At 38.3% G+C, this 15,962-nt stretch overlaps 1 protein-coding gene across 10 annotated transcripts in view; it reads right to left on the reverse strand.

Moving 5' to 3' along the window:
* focad (focadhesin) overlaps positions 1–15,962 on the reverse strand; it is a 243,647-nt gene that overhangs the window by 148,613 nt on the left and 79,072 nt on the right. For 9 of the 10 annotated variants that reach the window (XM_078569505.1, XM_078569487.1, XM_078569496.1 and 6 more), the window contains 8 exons: positions 10,686–10,894; positions 9,276–9,536; positions 8,673–8,777; positions 8,321–8,422; positions 7,406–7,536; positions 4,092–4,218; positions 2,472–2,606; positions 273–323 (listed from right to left, as the gene is read on the reverse strand). In XM_078569505.1, the coding sequence (XP_078425631.1) occupies positions 273–323; positions 2,472–2,606; positions 4,092–4,218; positions 7,406–7,536; positions 8,321–8,422; positions 8,673–8,777; positions 9,276–9,536; positions 10,686–10,894 (1,121 nt within the window). The remainder of the gene's footprint in view (positions 1–272; positions 324–2,471; positions 2,607–4,091; positions 4,219–7,405; positions 7,537–8,320; positions 8,423–8,672; positions 8,778–9,275; positions 9,537–10,685; positions 10,895–15,962) is intronic. The other variant, XM_078569555.1, reaches the window with a different exon arrangement.

A 15,962-nucleotide genomic window follows, 5' to 3' on the forward strand; every position in this document is an offset into this window, starting at 1 on the left:
GCAACTCTTTGCTAGGTTACAAACCATTGATTTAATTAGAAAGATGACAGGTAGTGTGCAATGACATGGGGAGAGTCCTGTGAACTACTGCAGCTATAAACTTAGTTGTCAAGTGCAGAGCTTCCAAATTAGTCATGGACGGATCAATTACAACATAATTCTGGGTAATATTCTGACGAAATATTAATCTTTAAAATACAATTTAAAATGCAAGGCACATCTGCTACGGCAAAAAGTTCTCATTTAGTCAGCAGGATGCGGGTTAATTATACCTTACTCTGGGTGTGGCTCCACAATATGCTTACAACTTGCGCTCTGAATTTCTGTACAGAAAACAAAAAACCCTCATAAATAACTGTAATCTAGAAGTACAGAACAATCCAAAAACATCAGGCTTTGATTAAATTTATAACAAGCCAACAATGGGCATTCAAAACAAATTCTCAACAGTCAAAGCATTTAAGATACAAGCAAGCAGACTGGGTACAATGTCAAGATTCCTCTTAACTTTCCATTACTGTACTTATAAGAGGTATTCAAAGATATCCACTACAATATTAAATATTCTTTTGGTGAGTTTAACATAAGCAGTGCATTTCCAAATCTTACTAGTACAGTATCAAACATAAATTTTTCAACTAATTTGTTACCCAAAAAAAACACTGACTTTAAAATTTCCAGCTGGTCTCAGCACCCTATTGGAAAGTACATGTGTACGGGGATCAAGCGGTTCTGTGATGTCACCAATTATACACAGAGAGCTCGGGCAAGGTTTCAGAGGGAGTTCTGCACTCTGGAACCTTACCCGAGCTTGAGTCAACACGTTCAGGAGCAGAAAACTTAGGATGGTAACGAGTTAAAACTCCACTTAAAATGTCTCTTGGAAGAAAGTGCTGTTAGACAATGCATTAGGTAACAAATGCACTCACATCTGAAGATATCAATTTGCAGTCAATTTGATCTTTAACAGTAATATGGATAGAGATGTCACATTATCTAACTGTGACCACTTGTGAAATTTATTAAAGTGCCAACAGGCAAGTTGGAGAGTTCCTGTGCATTCTGTGGCAATTCTGGTTCAAAAAGTAATAGCTGTTACATTTCAAGCCCTGCATACAACAATTTATATTTAAATACCACCTGTAATATATCAAACATTCCAAGGTGCTTCACAAGAGCATTATAAAGCAAAATTAGACACTGAGCCATATACAGCAGAATTAGGGCAGATGATCTAAAACTTGGTCAAAGAGGTTGGCTTTAAGGAGTCTCAAACGGAAAGAGCTGGGTAGAGAGGCAGTGGGGTTTCGGGAAGGAATTCCAGAGCTCAGGGCCTAGCAGCTGAAGGCACGGCCACCAATGATGGCCGCAATTAAAATCAGAAATGCTCAAGAGGTCAGAATAAGATGAGTGCAAATTTTTCAGAGAGCTGTGGGACTGGAGGAGATTACAGAGATGGGGAGAGACAAGGTCATAGAAAGATTTAAAAACAAGGATAAGAATTTTAAAACAAAAGCTTTGCTTAACCAGGAGCCAATGTAGGTCAGCAAGCAAAGGGTGTTCTATTCCGAAAGCTAGTTGTTGATGGATGGCACTGGAGTCAATCTTCATTCAGTCCTACATTTATTTACAAAGTAAAACATCTCACACACACACACACACACACACACACACACACACAGAGCTGCACAAACAGAAGCGTTATGTGAAACTTCAATCATCATGTTATGCGTGGACTTTTAAGAACAAATAGCACTGAGCAAGAGAAGGCAATTTTATCAAGCTTGCTGCTTCCATTGTCCATTTACAAGACACTCCATCATAGTCATAATTCAATCCATTAAATCTTGAGAAAAGATTGGGCAATATTTCTGTCCAATTCATTCCCCACCCACCAAATAGTAATTCAAGCAAATCTCCAGAATACCTATATCACCTTGCATCCTGCATAATACATGCAGCCTAAAACAAGCTGCTTTCTGTTCCTGGCTGGGCATTCATCCAGCTCTTTCCTAAGTGAACCTAGTATTAAATGCTTCATTTGGTATTTAGTTAAACACAATGTTGAGATACAGTTTTAGCAGCATGAAGGCCTGAGCAATTTTTATAACAATGCTAAGGAAGACGGCACTTCCTATCGCAGATACAGAGATCAGCTTCATGGCTTTAAAATTGTTATATGCCCAGAAATAAGTTAGAATATTCATTCAGAAACTATAGTGCCCCCACCACAGCATCTTTAAATTATTCTTGGATTTTTGCTCCTGTTACTCTACCTGGGAGGCCATTCAATGTGGTGCACATTCTTTAGGTGAAGAAATTCCTGTTGTCAGTCCTAAATTTGGTTTTTGCTACTTTGAATGTTCTATAATCATGGTTTATTTTTTTAAAGGAGTTTTCAGCATTTGTCTCTTCTCTTCCATTTCTATGCATATCTTGGACCATCTCTTACATTAGCTAATGCAAATTACCTCATATTCCGTGGACTTCACATTTAGCAAAGGAACCAGAGCAAATACTTCAGTCAGGGTTTTGACAACCAGAGGTCGTGTGTCACAGCTGAGCTTTGGGGATAAAGCATACCACGTCGAACGAATATCAACCACCTAAAGGGGAGAAAGAAATGGACAACTTCAGCAAAACGCTTGCAGTTCAATACTTTAATATGCAACCGCTATTGCTCACTTCTAAATGTGTCACATTTCCTAAAGCTTTCTTTGATTGTTCTGGAGAAATAATTATCCTCTCAAAACTTCGGCGGGGGGCAGGGGATGAAACGGGGTTCCAAAGAATGTGGTGGCGGTGAGCACACAAGATTTTGGTGAGATGAACAGGAAATGAGCAGTTATGTTTAGGTGAATGCTGAGCAAAAAACAGGAGAAAAAAAAGGTAGAAATAAAATAAGTACTGGGGAGGGAGTCTTGGGAGGTGTGTGGGTCGCTAACAGGAACACAACAGTTGGAGTAGGATTAAAAACAGAGGAGTGGTATTTCATTTGGAATTATTATTGCTACAATTTGTAACTCTGCATCAGGGTAAATTCGTACAGAAATCTGAACTGCAGTCAATTTTTGAACTGCTTATGTACGGTGATTGAATTTAAATCAAAACCAGATAAAATACTGGCTAAATGTTTGTCAGTGACTAAATGAACCTAGTATTAAATGCTTCATCTGGTATTCAGTTAAATGCAGAAGCTTTTATCATTTCAAGTGTGAAGTATCTTCACCTAAGATTCAAAATCATAGCAAAACCTAAGCAATAAAGTTCCAATGATCTCCAAAACATGATGAGTAGGATACTACTTATTCCAAATGTAGTTGAAGCATTTGGCTTGCAGATGCCAACTACTCTTCCATTGGAAGAGCAGAAAGTCAGGATACCTATCCTCCTGAGCTGCTCTTAAATGCCTGCATAGCATTAGTAACGAAAGCTTGTGAGGGAGGGGAGAAGTGACAATTTTTCTTTTTTGGTTAGCTCTCACAAGCACAAACACTTTGCAGAAAGTTCAAAGACTAAGGCTCTGCTCAGCTCTTCTGTATGTGCTGCGGCAGTCATGTTCAACCAAGTAAACCAACACAAGAGTGGAAACAATTCTGTGCTGTTTGACACAGTGATTGAAAATAAAGCAAAAGGTAATGTTCATAATCCAGACTTTAAAAGAAGCACATGCCTGAAATAAGTGCACATGGTCAGGCTAAAGTGGGGAACTGATCTGCTCAGAGTGATTTGCAGACAAAATATTTCAGTCAATGCAACATACATTTACAAGAATAAAAATTTAAAACCCAAGCTTGGTCAGCATGATATTAATTAGTTTTGTTCACTTATCTACACTTCATCTCTTTCAACCTATAGTAACAAAAAACTGTGCAAAGCTAACCCTCAAATCAATTTAAACACAGTGAAAAATAACTGTCAATGAATGCTAACTTCTGGATGGCAGTACTTCAAAAAAAAATCTAAAATTTTCACAGTAAATTCCATGTGCTCCTTACCTCACACTTTAGTGTAAAACAGGATAGAATATCAAGCAAAATTTCAAGCTGCACCAGCAGCCTCCCACCATGAACCAATTTAGTCAGGCTTACCTCAGCTTGACATAATGCATGCAGGCCCTGAAGTGCAAGAACTGTAGGTGTAGCCTGGTCTGGTCTTGTGCATTCATTCATTACTTTGGAGATTGCTGCCAACATATCAGCTCCATGCTGGTAAGATCTACAAAAGCACAAACAAAAAATATGGAAGAAGAAATGTAAGAGAGCATTAAAATATCTAACATAATATTTTATTTCCAACTTGGATTTATCCATTGAACCAGCTCAAATTGAAGTAATTCTCCTCCAAACCTACCAGAGACCTGCTTATCAATTGTCATTCTGGAAAAGACAATCGACTGAGAAACTTTACTGGTTACTGGGCTTAGACTCCAATGAAACACGCATAAGGCGGCTAGACTGATGAATTTAGGTCACAGGCAATTCTATCTTATGTACTACTTCAATCTAACCTAATCCTGTAGAAAGGCTGGATACTATGTCCCAAGCTTTCAGAACAAAAGTTCCAAAACAAGGAATAAAGAATTTTCAGATGGAAAAAAGGCCAAGTCACACAATGGGGATTCACATGGCGTGACAGTAGGAGATCACATGTGCCACTGTATCTGTAACATGAAGACGACATTTTTACAAGAATGCGCAGCATTTGGTTTCTCGAGACCGTACCAAGAAATGCTGTAATCCTATGACAAATACAGAATGAAGAACTGAATTTATTTCCATTTGAGAAAAAACTGAGGACTGACATGAGGATTATTTTACAGCAACTGTGATCAAAGAACTTGAAAAGGTCAGTACAAAATTAATAAGCCTGAAGTGAAATTAGAGATTCAAAGAAACTCTTCCCTTATGAGGAACTGGACAAATTCTCAGCAAGAAAAAAAACTCAACTGATACTGTGCTGATTAATTCCTTCAAAAAGGAGCTTTCTAGATAAAGCAGGAGAAAGCAGCTTCACACAGATTGGTTCCTGGGATGAGGGGATTGTCCTATGATGACAGGCTGAGCAAATTGGGTCTATATTCTTTGGAATTTAGAAGAATGAAAGGTGATCTCATCGAAATATGCAAAATCCTGAAGGGGCTTGACAGGGTTGACACAGAGATTGTTTCCCCTAGTTGGGGAATCAAGAACAAGGGATTGATCATTTAGGGCTGAGACGAGGAAAAGTTTTTTCACTCAGGATTGTGAATCTTTGGAATTCACTACCCTAGAGGGTTGTGGATGCTCCAGCGTTCAGTATATTAAAGGACGAGACAGACAGATTTTTGGCCTCTCAGGGAACCAAGGAATATTGGGAGCAGGTGGGAAAGTGGAGTTGAGGCAGGAGATCAGCCATGATCATACTGAACGGGGGAGCAGGCTTGAGGGGCCATGCTGTCTTCTCCTGCTCCTATTTCTTAAGTTCACACCCATGAACTAAAGTTGGAAAACATCTATCTACACTCAATGCCAAAATTCTTCTGTAGTAATACTTGAGACCTCAGCCCAAGAAAATACATAACATTAACAGTTGCTTGGCGTACAGGACTCGAATATTGTTGAGAAGAGGGACATGTTGCCGAAGCTTTTCATCTTGCACTCGTCAGGACAAATGCAAGAATGTCAAATTTAAAATGATCACAACAATTTATACTACAGGAGAAAAGGGTGCTGATTGATTGCCAAGTCGATTCCGGTTGCTGTCTCCATGGCAACACCTCGGCCCAAGGGGAACTTTAGGCTCCCCATGCTCCCAGGTAATTCAAAAAAGGTGCAAGGTTTGGGCATATTCCTTTTGTTTGCAGAGAACGAGTCCTTGCATATGAAAATATGTTGCTTCTAGCAAGCGTAAATGAGTCATGTTACAAGCGCAACTGTATATCCTAAATTAGCTGTTAGTGTAGTTATTAGCGTACTCAGGATTCTTCAGCGAGGGTTGCCCAATTGCAGAATCACATCTAACAGTAGACATCTTGCTTTTGGTTTTGCAATTTCCAGCTGCATTGCCCATTACGAATAGCCGGAGAAAATGCCTTTTGATTCGATCAGCCAATTACTGACATATGGTCTACTTACCTGGCATTTGACTGACACAAATTCATACATGACATTGCTTAATTACGTGGTAGGTGAAACACATTTTGGATTAACGGCAGAACCCTATTAGTGCAAAATACCACATGCGTCGCCACTGCATAGTAGCAGCGTGAAATGGCTTGCTTAGCACTATTGCTTACATTTTTGACATACATTGCCTTTCCAGAGTAAATTGAGGTAGACCGGGCATACATGGTGTCCTTAAAACCAAACGCAAATGCACGAGTTGCTAAGTTCATAAATCCAATGAATACAAATTCAGAAAACATCAGCACATCTAGATTGTCGTGATATAGCAACACAGTGCAAAAGTTAATGGCTCCCTTATGCGTTCATAAATAAACTTGCAATGTCAAATGAGTACATAGGCAAGGCGTTGCTATCAATATGTAAGTCACATCTAGCCTTAGTGAAGGTGGAGGAATCCTTCGCTGGGCAAGTGGAAAGCTCACTAACAACTCAACCATTTCACTCAATCATGCTGCGCAGAACCGGACATTGATAAAATAGGGTGTGATAGGCCAAAGCTTCAGGACTCTGATCGCTAGTGTCCAGATGTTCTACTGAAGATGTATGTTGCAACCCTGTGGAAGCCCTGACGTGCAAACTTACATGGAAATTGCCCACGAAGTTTCAGCTTCGAATAGGTAATTTCCCTGCTCCCTAGGACCCTCCGCAAATGTCTCTGACTCTGAGCTAGAGTCAGTACTTCGGACAGTTATGTGGACTTATTTGGGGTAGTTACCCAGGAAACATTAGACAGATTAAAACCTAGTCTAACATCTGGATAGCTACACAACTGACCCCCAGGTAACTCCCTGACCACACCCAACAGGACCTGGCAACTACCCCCAACCCAACCCAATGACACGCCTGACCCTCACTATGAACCCCAACTACCCCTCCTCAGATTGCCCCCTCACCCACCTCACCTAACATTGGAGACTGGACATTAAAACTTACCATATGGCAGCCAGTGCCGTAAAAAAAGGGACACGCTCTGTCTTTCCCTGACTCTACTCTGCTGCAACGGAGTTCCCCGAATGACTCTGCACTGTGCATTTCTGTGAAAGCCAGGCTCAGAAGGTCCCAGAGCTGACTAGCCAACCAATCAGCACGCTTTTCTTCTGTAGCATAAATTGTTGCGATTGTTTGAAATTTGGTATTCTTGTGTTTGTACTGATAAGTGCAAGACGAAAAGCTTCAGCAACATGTCTCTCATTTCAGCAATATACAATATTCAGCCTTGCAATAGAGACCATTCTCACCTTTTTTTGCATATGTCCCTGATGGATGCTGCTTTGGCTATCACCTGTTCCCACTGATCTTCCTTAGCAAGCGACATTGATGGCACATCAACTAATGCCATGAACTTCTGCAGTTCTGGATAAACACGGTCCTAAGAAATGAACAAAATCAAACGGTAATTGCAAAGGACTCCATGCAAATAATTAATAAAATAGCATTTGGAAATCCAGAATACCATAAAACTTCAAAACTGAACTTAGTGTATGCTCTATAATAATGTAAAAAAACTCCAAAGGAAATATTGTTCTCCTAAATATTAACACAAAACTACACTTTGATAGGTGTTGGAACATATTAGTTAATGACACACTTTAGGTTTGTAAGACACCAGCCACTGTGTATAATTTTCAATGGTGATTGAACATCTTGATTGTTTTTTATTAATGCATTTCAGGAGAGTATAGGGTACATGAGTAGTTCTACAGCCTGAGGTTTCGCATTCACAGAAACACAGAATTATAGCAATGCACCTAAACAACTGGTCACAACACTAGAGTGCTGTAAATCAGTTTAAAAAAAAGGAGTACCCACACTTAAATACAAGGCGGCATAATTTGGAAAAAAAGTTTTACTTTATGGAAACACTGGATTACATAAAGAACCCATTCAAAATAATTTATGCAACTCGATATCCAAATCAAGCAACATAAAACACTCAAAACTTGATCACTCACGTTACATAGTCATAGTACAATGATTGCAATACACTGATAGCCATGGATTTCTATTCTCTATTTACAAAATGGTCAGTCTTCACTTTGGCATTTGCTGCACATTGCATACTGCTGAAAGTCCACATTGCCAGAACAACTGTGACTACCTGTCAATGAGATAAAACTGATGAAAAATGTTAACCACACATGCAATTTCCTTACCTGATTTTCCCATAGAATTGTCATAAGGCGCAGAGATATGGCTTTAAGTTTTGTTGTTTTCCACAGCATTTGTAAGGCACGAATTATCTGAGCAACACAAATCTAATATCAGAAGGTAAGACAGAGTTAGAAGCCAGTTTTTTGGTTATGTGTGTTCATTTTTTTCTGAAGATACTCAATCAGCCTTCAGAAATTCACTAATATCTGAGCAGGTCGTGGAAAGGACTGCAGTTTCCAAACATTTCATCTTACACCATTTATGAATCCTAACTGAAGCCAAGTTTCATTTACTAATCCTGTAGGTAACAAAATATTTTCATTGATGAGATGAATGGTATTTCTTAACACAAACCTTGTGTGTGCCTAGAGCAGGAAGTGTGTAAAGAATAGCCCGATATAGGGTAGGTTCCAGTGGTCTTCCCAACTTAAACATCAAAACAGAAATGAGATGTGGTACCTGAAAATGAAAAGGAATGCAGGGAACCAGGTCACCTTAATAGTAACAAGGAATTATTCATTAAATAATATGACTCCTCCCTTGACATACAACTAATCAAATCAGAACGGCTGAAAATGTTCTAGACCAAAACAATAATTTAACTGACTCAGTACAAAGTGCTTAAAGTATTACATTTTACTCATTTTTAAAAAAAATTGTAATTAGTGAAGACAAAAATTTCATTTCCTAACAGTCAGCTTGAATAACTATTGTCAGTATTTGAAGCATAAATATTTCATATCTCAGACAGACATTGCTAAGGTGAGTAACTCATTAACTCATTCAAGGTACAAATATGAGCATGGTAAACAACAGTGATTGCTGGCTGCAATGGTAGAGGTGTAAAGTATTTCATCCTGCATATGGTTTTTAACTAACTGTTGTATTAGTGGAATCACTGTCATGTAAACCTGTCCTTTGTTCTTAGACTTTGTTTGGCGGCAACAGAATTGTTACCTGAGAAGCATCGGCTTTAGCCAATTCTGTAGTTGTATCCAAAGCTCTGTGAAGGCACTCCCTATCCTCTTTTAAAATTACATAGGCAATCAGCAGAGTAATGTGTTCAGGAACTTTGTCATTTAGAGCCAGTGTTGATTTGATAGAAGACAACCAAACAGAAGCAGCACTGACATCCATACTGAAAGCATCCAAAAGTTTCCAAGTTGCAAAGACAGTTTTATACCAATTGGTTATCGGAAAGATAAGTTCACAAGAAGGCTAAAAGAGAAAAAAAACATGGTTTTAGCTTTTATGTAATAGAAGAATTTAAAAGAACAATCATGGTACACAACTGTTGACAATGTATTATCAAAAGGAGGTGGTAAGTGGGAATGAAGGGAGAGGAAATGGTTCTTCCCATTTTCTTCTAAATTTAGCTCATATTAACAACAAATTGACAAAAATTCCAACCATATAGGAGCTGTTCTGAATTTAGGTTTCTGTTGTCCCTGCCATGGAGGTACTCCATATTAAATCGCCAGCAGAGACTTAATTAGCCATCCTATGAAACTTAGTTGAAGTCACCAAAGGTTGCCATGCAATGAAATGGTTTTAGAAGGCAACAATATGTGGAAACTCCTCTTTGCCAAAATGAGGAATTGCCACTCCAGGGCTCGAGTAATTAATCGAGGCTGACAATTCCGTGAAGTACAGGGGGTCAGGTGTGCTATATTTTAGAGAAAACTTGGGACTTTAATTCAAAGAGAAGTAGGCCATTCCCCTAGCATCCAAGCCAACATCCATCTCCCAACTTCCCTTTCCAAAACAGATTACCTGGTCATTTGTTGCATTTGTGTTTGTCAGATTTTATTGTGAAGAAAGTTCACTTACATAACAGTCACCACATATTGAAACAATTGATTGAACATGAAGCACTTTGACTTTTGGTGAGAGATGTAAAATTCCTTTAAACATTTTACAGATATTTAAATATAAAACTTATAACCATAGTCTTGTTAATTGCTCTGAAGTATTCGCTCACGCTTTTCCAAATACGTTTAGATATTTAAGCCATGTTAAACATACTGTGTCTGGTCTCCAGCTCCAAGACCCAAGTTCTGGAATTCTCTCCCTAAACCTCTCTGCCTCACTATTGCTGTCTCCTCCTGTAAGATGTTCCTTAAAACCTACCTCTTTGAAAAAGGTTTTGGGCATTTGTCCTAATCTCTCTCTAGGTAGGTTGCTGTCAAGGTTTTTTTTTGATACTACTCTTGTGAAGAACCTCAGGTCAAAATACAAGTTGGTGTTGTTGTTAAAACAAAAATATTAAATATTAGATGAGTTTCCACTAAAATTTAAATTAAAATACGTTTTTTACTTGTTACAGTATAAATCAAAATGTCACAGGAACCATCATCTCTTCCTTACCTTCTGTCTGCTAGCAAAGTCTTTTACCTCCTCATTCTGTATAATATTAAGGAGTTTCACAGCCAGTTGCTGGTTGACTGGTGTAACCTCTGCATCTGACGTACAGTTCATAACCGCTGTAGAAGATACTATCTGCAGTAAAGGCATCACTAGGATCAGAGCTGCCTTGTGTAAATTGTGCACAGATGACAAAGACAGGATCTTCAGTGCTGTCAATATTTTAAAAAAAAGGGCATTTAAATCCTTTCATTAGATTTTCACAATTTTCAGTGCAAAATAGAATGTAAACAATCATAGGTGGCTCCATTACCGAAGAAAAAAGCCTCCAAAGTGCAGAAGATAAGAAAATTGCTCTGACTAATTTATCTTGGATATTGCAAAAAATGTTTCTGGCATTTATGAAGCTGATTTGTGACGAGCGTGATGTTCAATAAAACTACACTCTGTAGTAGTATGTTTCAATACTTTTACTCACACTTAAATTTTAGGCAGATTAGTGGCAATACCAGAGTCATGATTATGGATCGTTATATGATGATAAACAGCATCTTTAGATGAGTTTTTAAACATAGGTGAATCAACAGGGATCACTATAAAAAGAGAGTTTTATCACACAGCCACATGCAGATTTTTTTTTCCCCAAAAGCAACAGTTTATTGCAAGTGGTCTCAATGCCACTCAGGCATTGGGAGTAGAGCGGTGGGTCACAAATAAAATTTTAATCTATACTCCCCTAATTTCCATATACACCAAGCTACTTATGGTATCAGATTTTGGTCTGACCACAAATGCTAAGAACAGTCCTTTTCAAACTTCCAAACCTACGATAATCAAACAAGATATGAGAATTACAGGTACAAACTTTTCTAAATTGCCTTAGCTTTGAAGGTTGATTGCTAAGACTAGAGGGCTACAGATTTGACAGCCTTGATTTCAATGTAATGACACACCTTTATGGAATAAAAGTAATAATGAAAAATCTTTTGCTGTATTCTATTTCATTCTTATTAGTGTAGACACTGCTACTTTGAACGTAATAATCTATTATTCTTAAAATTAAGTAAAACCGTCCCTCATTGTGTTAACAGAAGACGTTTGTCTGTCAAACAGCTTTGGTACATTGCCTCCATGATGTGTCATAGATTCCAATACACTTAAAGATAGAGGAGAACCTCCAACTTGTTAAACAAAACATCTCTTGTTTTATTAAGCAAAATTCAGAATTTTACATGGGAATATGTAGCATATTAACCTTCGGTAGAATAGCCCAGGTCAAGTCATCTTTTGCACAATTGCATTGGGCACCTTCACTGAATTCTGATACATCATGCAGACGCTACAATTTGGATACAATGGTTGGGGTAAAAGTAAGGGAAAGAAAAAGACTTGGTTAAGGGATACAACTGAAGCTGACATTTGGAGGTTGACGAGGGAATCAGTATTTCACAAACTGGAGAAAATAAACAAACCAGGAGACTCAGGTCTCATACTTGGAAAGTGCAAATAAAAACCCAACGTTGAAACAAAAAGAATAAACGCAAAACTAAAAATTTGAACCTATTTTTTAAATTTTAATTTTTTTTGGGAGACTCGGTCCTCAACCTTGCCTACCCTTTCGAATTCCAACTCAAATGGCAAAACCTGCCGGAAAGCTTTCTGATACGAAGGTCTAAAGAATAATCCAGCAGTTCCCTTAATAGCTTTACTCGGTAACACATAGTTTATAGCATAAACTATGATAGAGCATCCACATTGTTGAAAGAACGGATTACACCACTGGATATTCTTGAACAGTCTCCCGATGAAATCCAACCAAGATTAATTTAAAAAGATTTGTTTTTTCGAATGACAAGGAAAGCACTCATTTTTTGAGAGGTAATTTGGAAGAGGCCTAGTTTTTTTTTAATCCAAATCATTAAACCCTAAGATCTGTTAAGTGTAAAGTAAGTCATATTTTGCACTGATCTTTTTAAAACATGAGAAGCTCAATTCAAATAATAAGAGTTTGTATCCAGGGTTTACACCCCCACCTCCCTGTTCCTCCTTCATAAGAAAGCAATTTTCCTGCAGGTTTGTAATCTAAATTTCAAAAGGTTTTAAGTTGTGGTTACAGATAAACTACCATTCAGAAAATGCTTCTGCCTAATTAAATTGTCAAGGGAAATATAGGAGGCATCAGCCTGAAGTATTTCATTCAGGTTTGGTCTTTGCGGTCTAAACAACAAAACTTTTAATGAAAGATATTGCCTGGAATTCTTGATGTAAAAAAATACAATTACAATATTTTATATGCATGTACTTGTATAGGTTTTGTTTTGCAGGAAAATGGCCCATTACCATTTAATTAGTCTCATTTACTGCAATGCATGAGTAGTAAACCACAAATATATTTCTCCCCCTCATAGCCTTGAACAAACTTAATTTTGTAATTAAGGTCTTCACTGAATCAAACAACTAACATTAAACGTTACTCAGATCACATAAGTGGTCTGAACACATGCAAAGAAAAAGTTTCAATATATTGCACTGGAATATAAGTATTGATATTAAGTAATAAACATTTTTATCCTGTCAATAAGTTCTGGATTTACTGATTTAATAATTCCACCCCCAGATATCCCCTCCTCACCAAAGCATCAAAGGCCTACAAATCCTCTACACTTCCATCGTGTAATTAGTAAATATACAGGCCAAGGTGTCAAATATTCCTCATCTTTCCCTTATATGATCCAAGTAATACTGTCTAGTATATCTCTAAATGCCAAAAAACTATGAAGGGAGCCAAATATGATAATGCATATTTCTCTTGAGCTGCATAGGATCAACTCTCTCTCCGGTATTTACCACTGGGGCATGCTAACCCACTGTTTCACTCTTTGGTTTACATATCAAAAACACATGAAGCAAACAATAAAGCGGTTTTCTTACTTGAGTGCAAGCAGGAATTTTTGTTTATAAATTCAAGATTATAATGTAAAATAAAATTACTGTTTGCTCCCACATGAGCTGTATGCTAGAAATACTCTGGCAGCATCTGTGGAGAGAAATAGAGTTAACGTTTTGAACTGTGACCTTGTGGCCTTTCATTAGAACTAAAACTCCCTCCGTGAATGGCATTGCCTCACAAAGCAACTCCCTACAGTCTCCTATCACAATATGGCAAATGCCATCTGTCCCTGGGGACTTATTTATTTTGAGGCTATTAACCTGTTTAGGACTTCTATCTCATTTATAATAAAGTCATTACTTTTGCTTGCAATATCTTGGCCTGGAGAGGGCAGGTTGCTAATCTCCTGTGAGTAGCTGGAGAAATATTTTCTGTTTTGAGGTCATCCTCAGTTTCACGTCTATTTGCATCTTTCATGGTTTTCATCAGATCGTTGACTTCTCTCCTACCGTTGTGGTACAGAAGTTATTTTTTACTTCAATGCTTAGCTTTATCCACCTTGTTTCTTTCCAGGTCACTTTTTACCCCTCAGGTCACATTTTTAACGGTGTATCCCAAAGCAGTGAAGGTTGACTTGTGGTAGCAAATAGGTGAAAGCCCATTAGCAGATTTCTCAACTAGCACATTAAGGAAGGGGAGCTCATTGGATTGCTCCATTTCAAAAGGTGAATTCGAGCGCAGGATGGAGCTCAAGGTGTGTAAGGAAATTCTTACATGCAGCTGCGGATTCAAATAAAGCAAAATGTATCAACTACATATTAGAAACATGCAAGGTCAGGGGTCATCCCATCAAAAACAGGTTTCTCATGGAAACCGACGAAAACGTGAGTGCTGGGCCGAGAGGGGAAACCACGGCAAAACCATCTACTTGGGCATACACAGCGTCATCAAAGCTAAACTCAACTACACAAGTTGCTAAGTTCATATGTTCGATGAAAGCTGATTCAGAAAATGGCAATGCATCTAGATTGCCATGATATAGTGGCATGGCTCAAAAGTTCATGACTTCCTTCAGCAGCACATTAGTGAATAGGCTAGCAATGTTGAACGAGCACATAGATATATCATTGTTATCAATATGCAGGTCACAGGTAGTCTTCCTCCTGAAAGGGAAGGAATCCTTCACCTTATATGTGGAAAACACACTCAGAACTGGTTTCAGCAACTCATTCAACCATTTGGCCAATTCATGTTGTGCAGAACCAGTCGTAGATAAGATAGGGTGTTATGGGACATCAAGTGTGTGTGTGTCTTGGGAAACCCACACACACGTGGGCATAGTGAACCATGAGGACAAATCCTATCATATACAGCAGAAGGCAGCTTGTTACTCTTACACACGTATACTCAAACATTTTTGTGACTTGCTCCAGGGTAGGGCTGTGCAGTCAGGCTTGGCTGCGGATCCAATGGATGTGAATTTGGACTTGTCATGAGGAGTGGCATGCATTTTGTCAATATAGTCATGCTTAAGGAGGACTATTCCAATTCCCTTGTCCAACTTGCAAACATGTATGTCTGCGTTAGCCTTGAGGCCTTGCAATGCCACCTGGCATTTTCAATGTCATATCTGACATGAGATGCGACATTAGATATAATTCAGCAATTGGACTGCATTACTCTAATAACCAAATTAAGATGGTCAGTCGGTCCTGCAATTTGGTTCACTTACACTTGCTAGAAGTTACACATATTCATATGCAGGGGCCTGGAGCAAGTCCAGGCATTGCACATTTTTTGAATTAAACAAAAGCGTGGGGGAAAGAGAGTTCCCTGATGTTTTCTCCAGAGTCGACTTGCCAACAAATCAGCATCTTTTTTTCATGCAGTATAAATTGTTGCTCACTTTGAAATTTAGCATCTGTCCTGATGATTGCAAGATGAAAAGCTTTGACAGCATCACTTTTTTTCAGTAATATTGAAGACATTTCTCTTCATCTCAGTTTTCAATGGTCGACCATTTATTCTGAGACTGTGACCTTGTATTCTGGTTCCCAGAAAAGGATAAATAAAACAAGCCTGTTTAACTTTTGGAGGGAGAAACAGAGTTAACATTTCAGGTTGATGATCTTTCATCAGAAATTAACTCTGTTTCTCTTTCCACAGGTGCTACCAGACCTGCTGAGTATTTCCAGTATTTTCAGTTTTTATTTCAAACTTCCAGTATCGGCAGTATTTTGCTTTTGTAAACCTGTTCAACTGCTGGGTTGAAATGTTTCAGATTTTATTTGATCTGAGTCAGGAGCATAAAGTAATATCTGCAGACAATCCATTCTATTCATGGCCCTCAAGGATAACTAGAGAAGAAAATATTTTTTTCCTCATTTCAA

The sequence above is a fragment of the Cetorhinus maximus genome, chromosome 2, assembly GCF_964194155.1.
Source record: "Cetorhinus maximus chromosome 2, sCetMax3.hap1.1, whole genome shotgun sequence".
Classification (NCBI taxonomy): domain Eukaryota; kingdom Metazoa; phylum Chordata; class Chondrichthyes; order Lamniformes; family Cetorhinidae; genus Cetorhinus; species Cetorhinus maximus.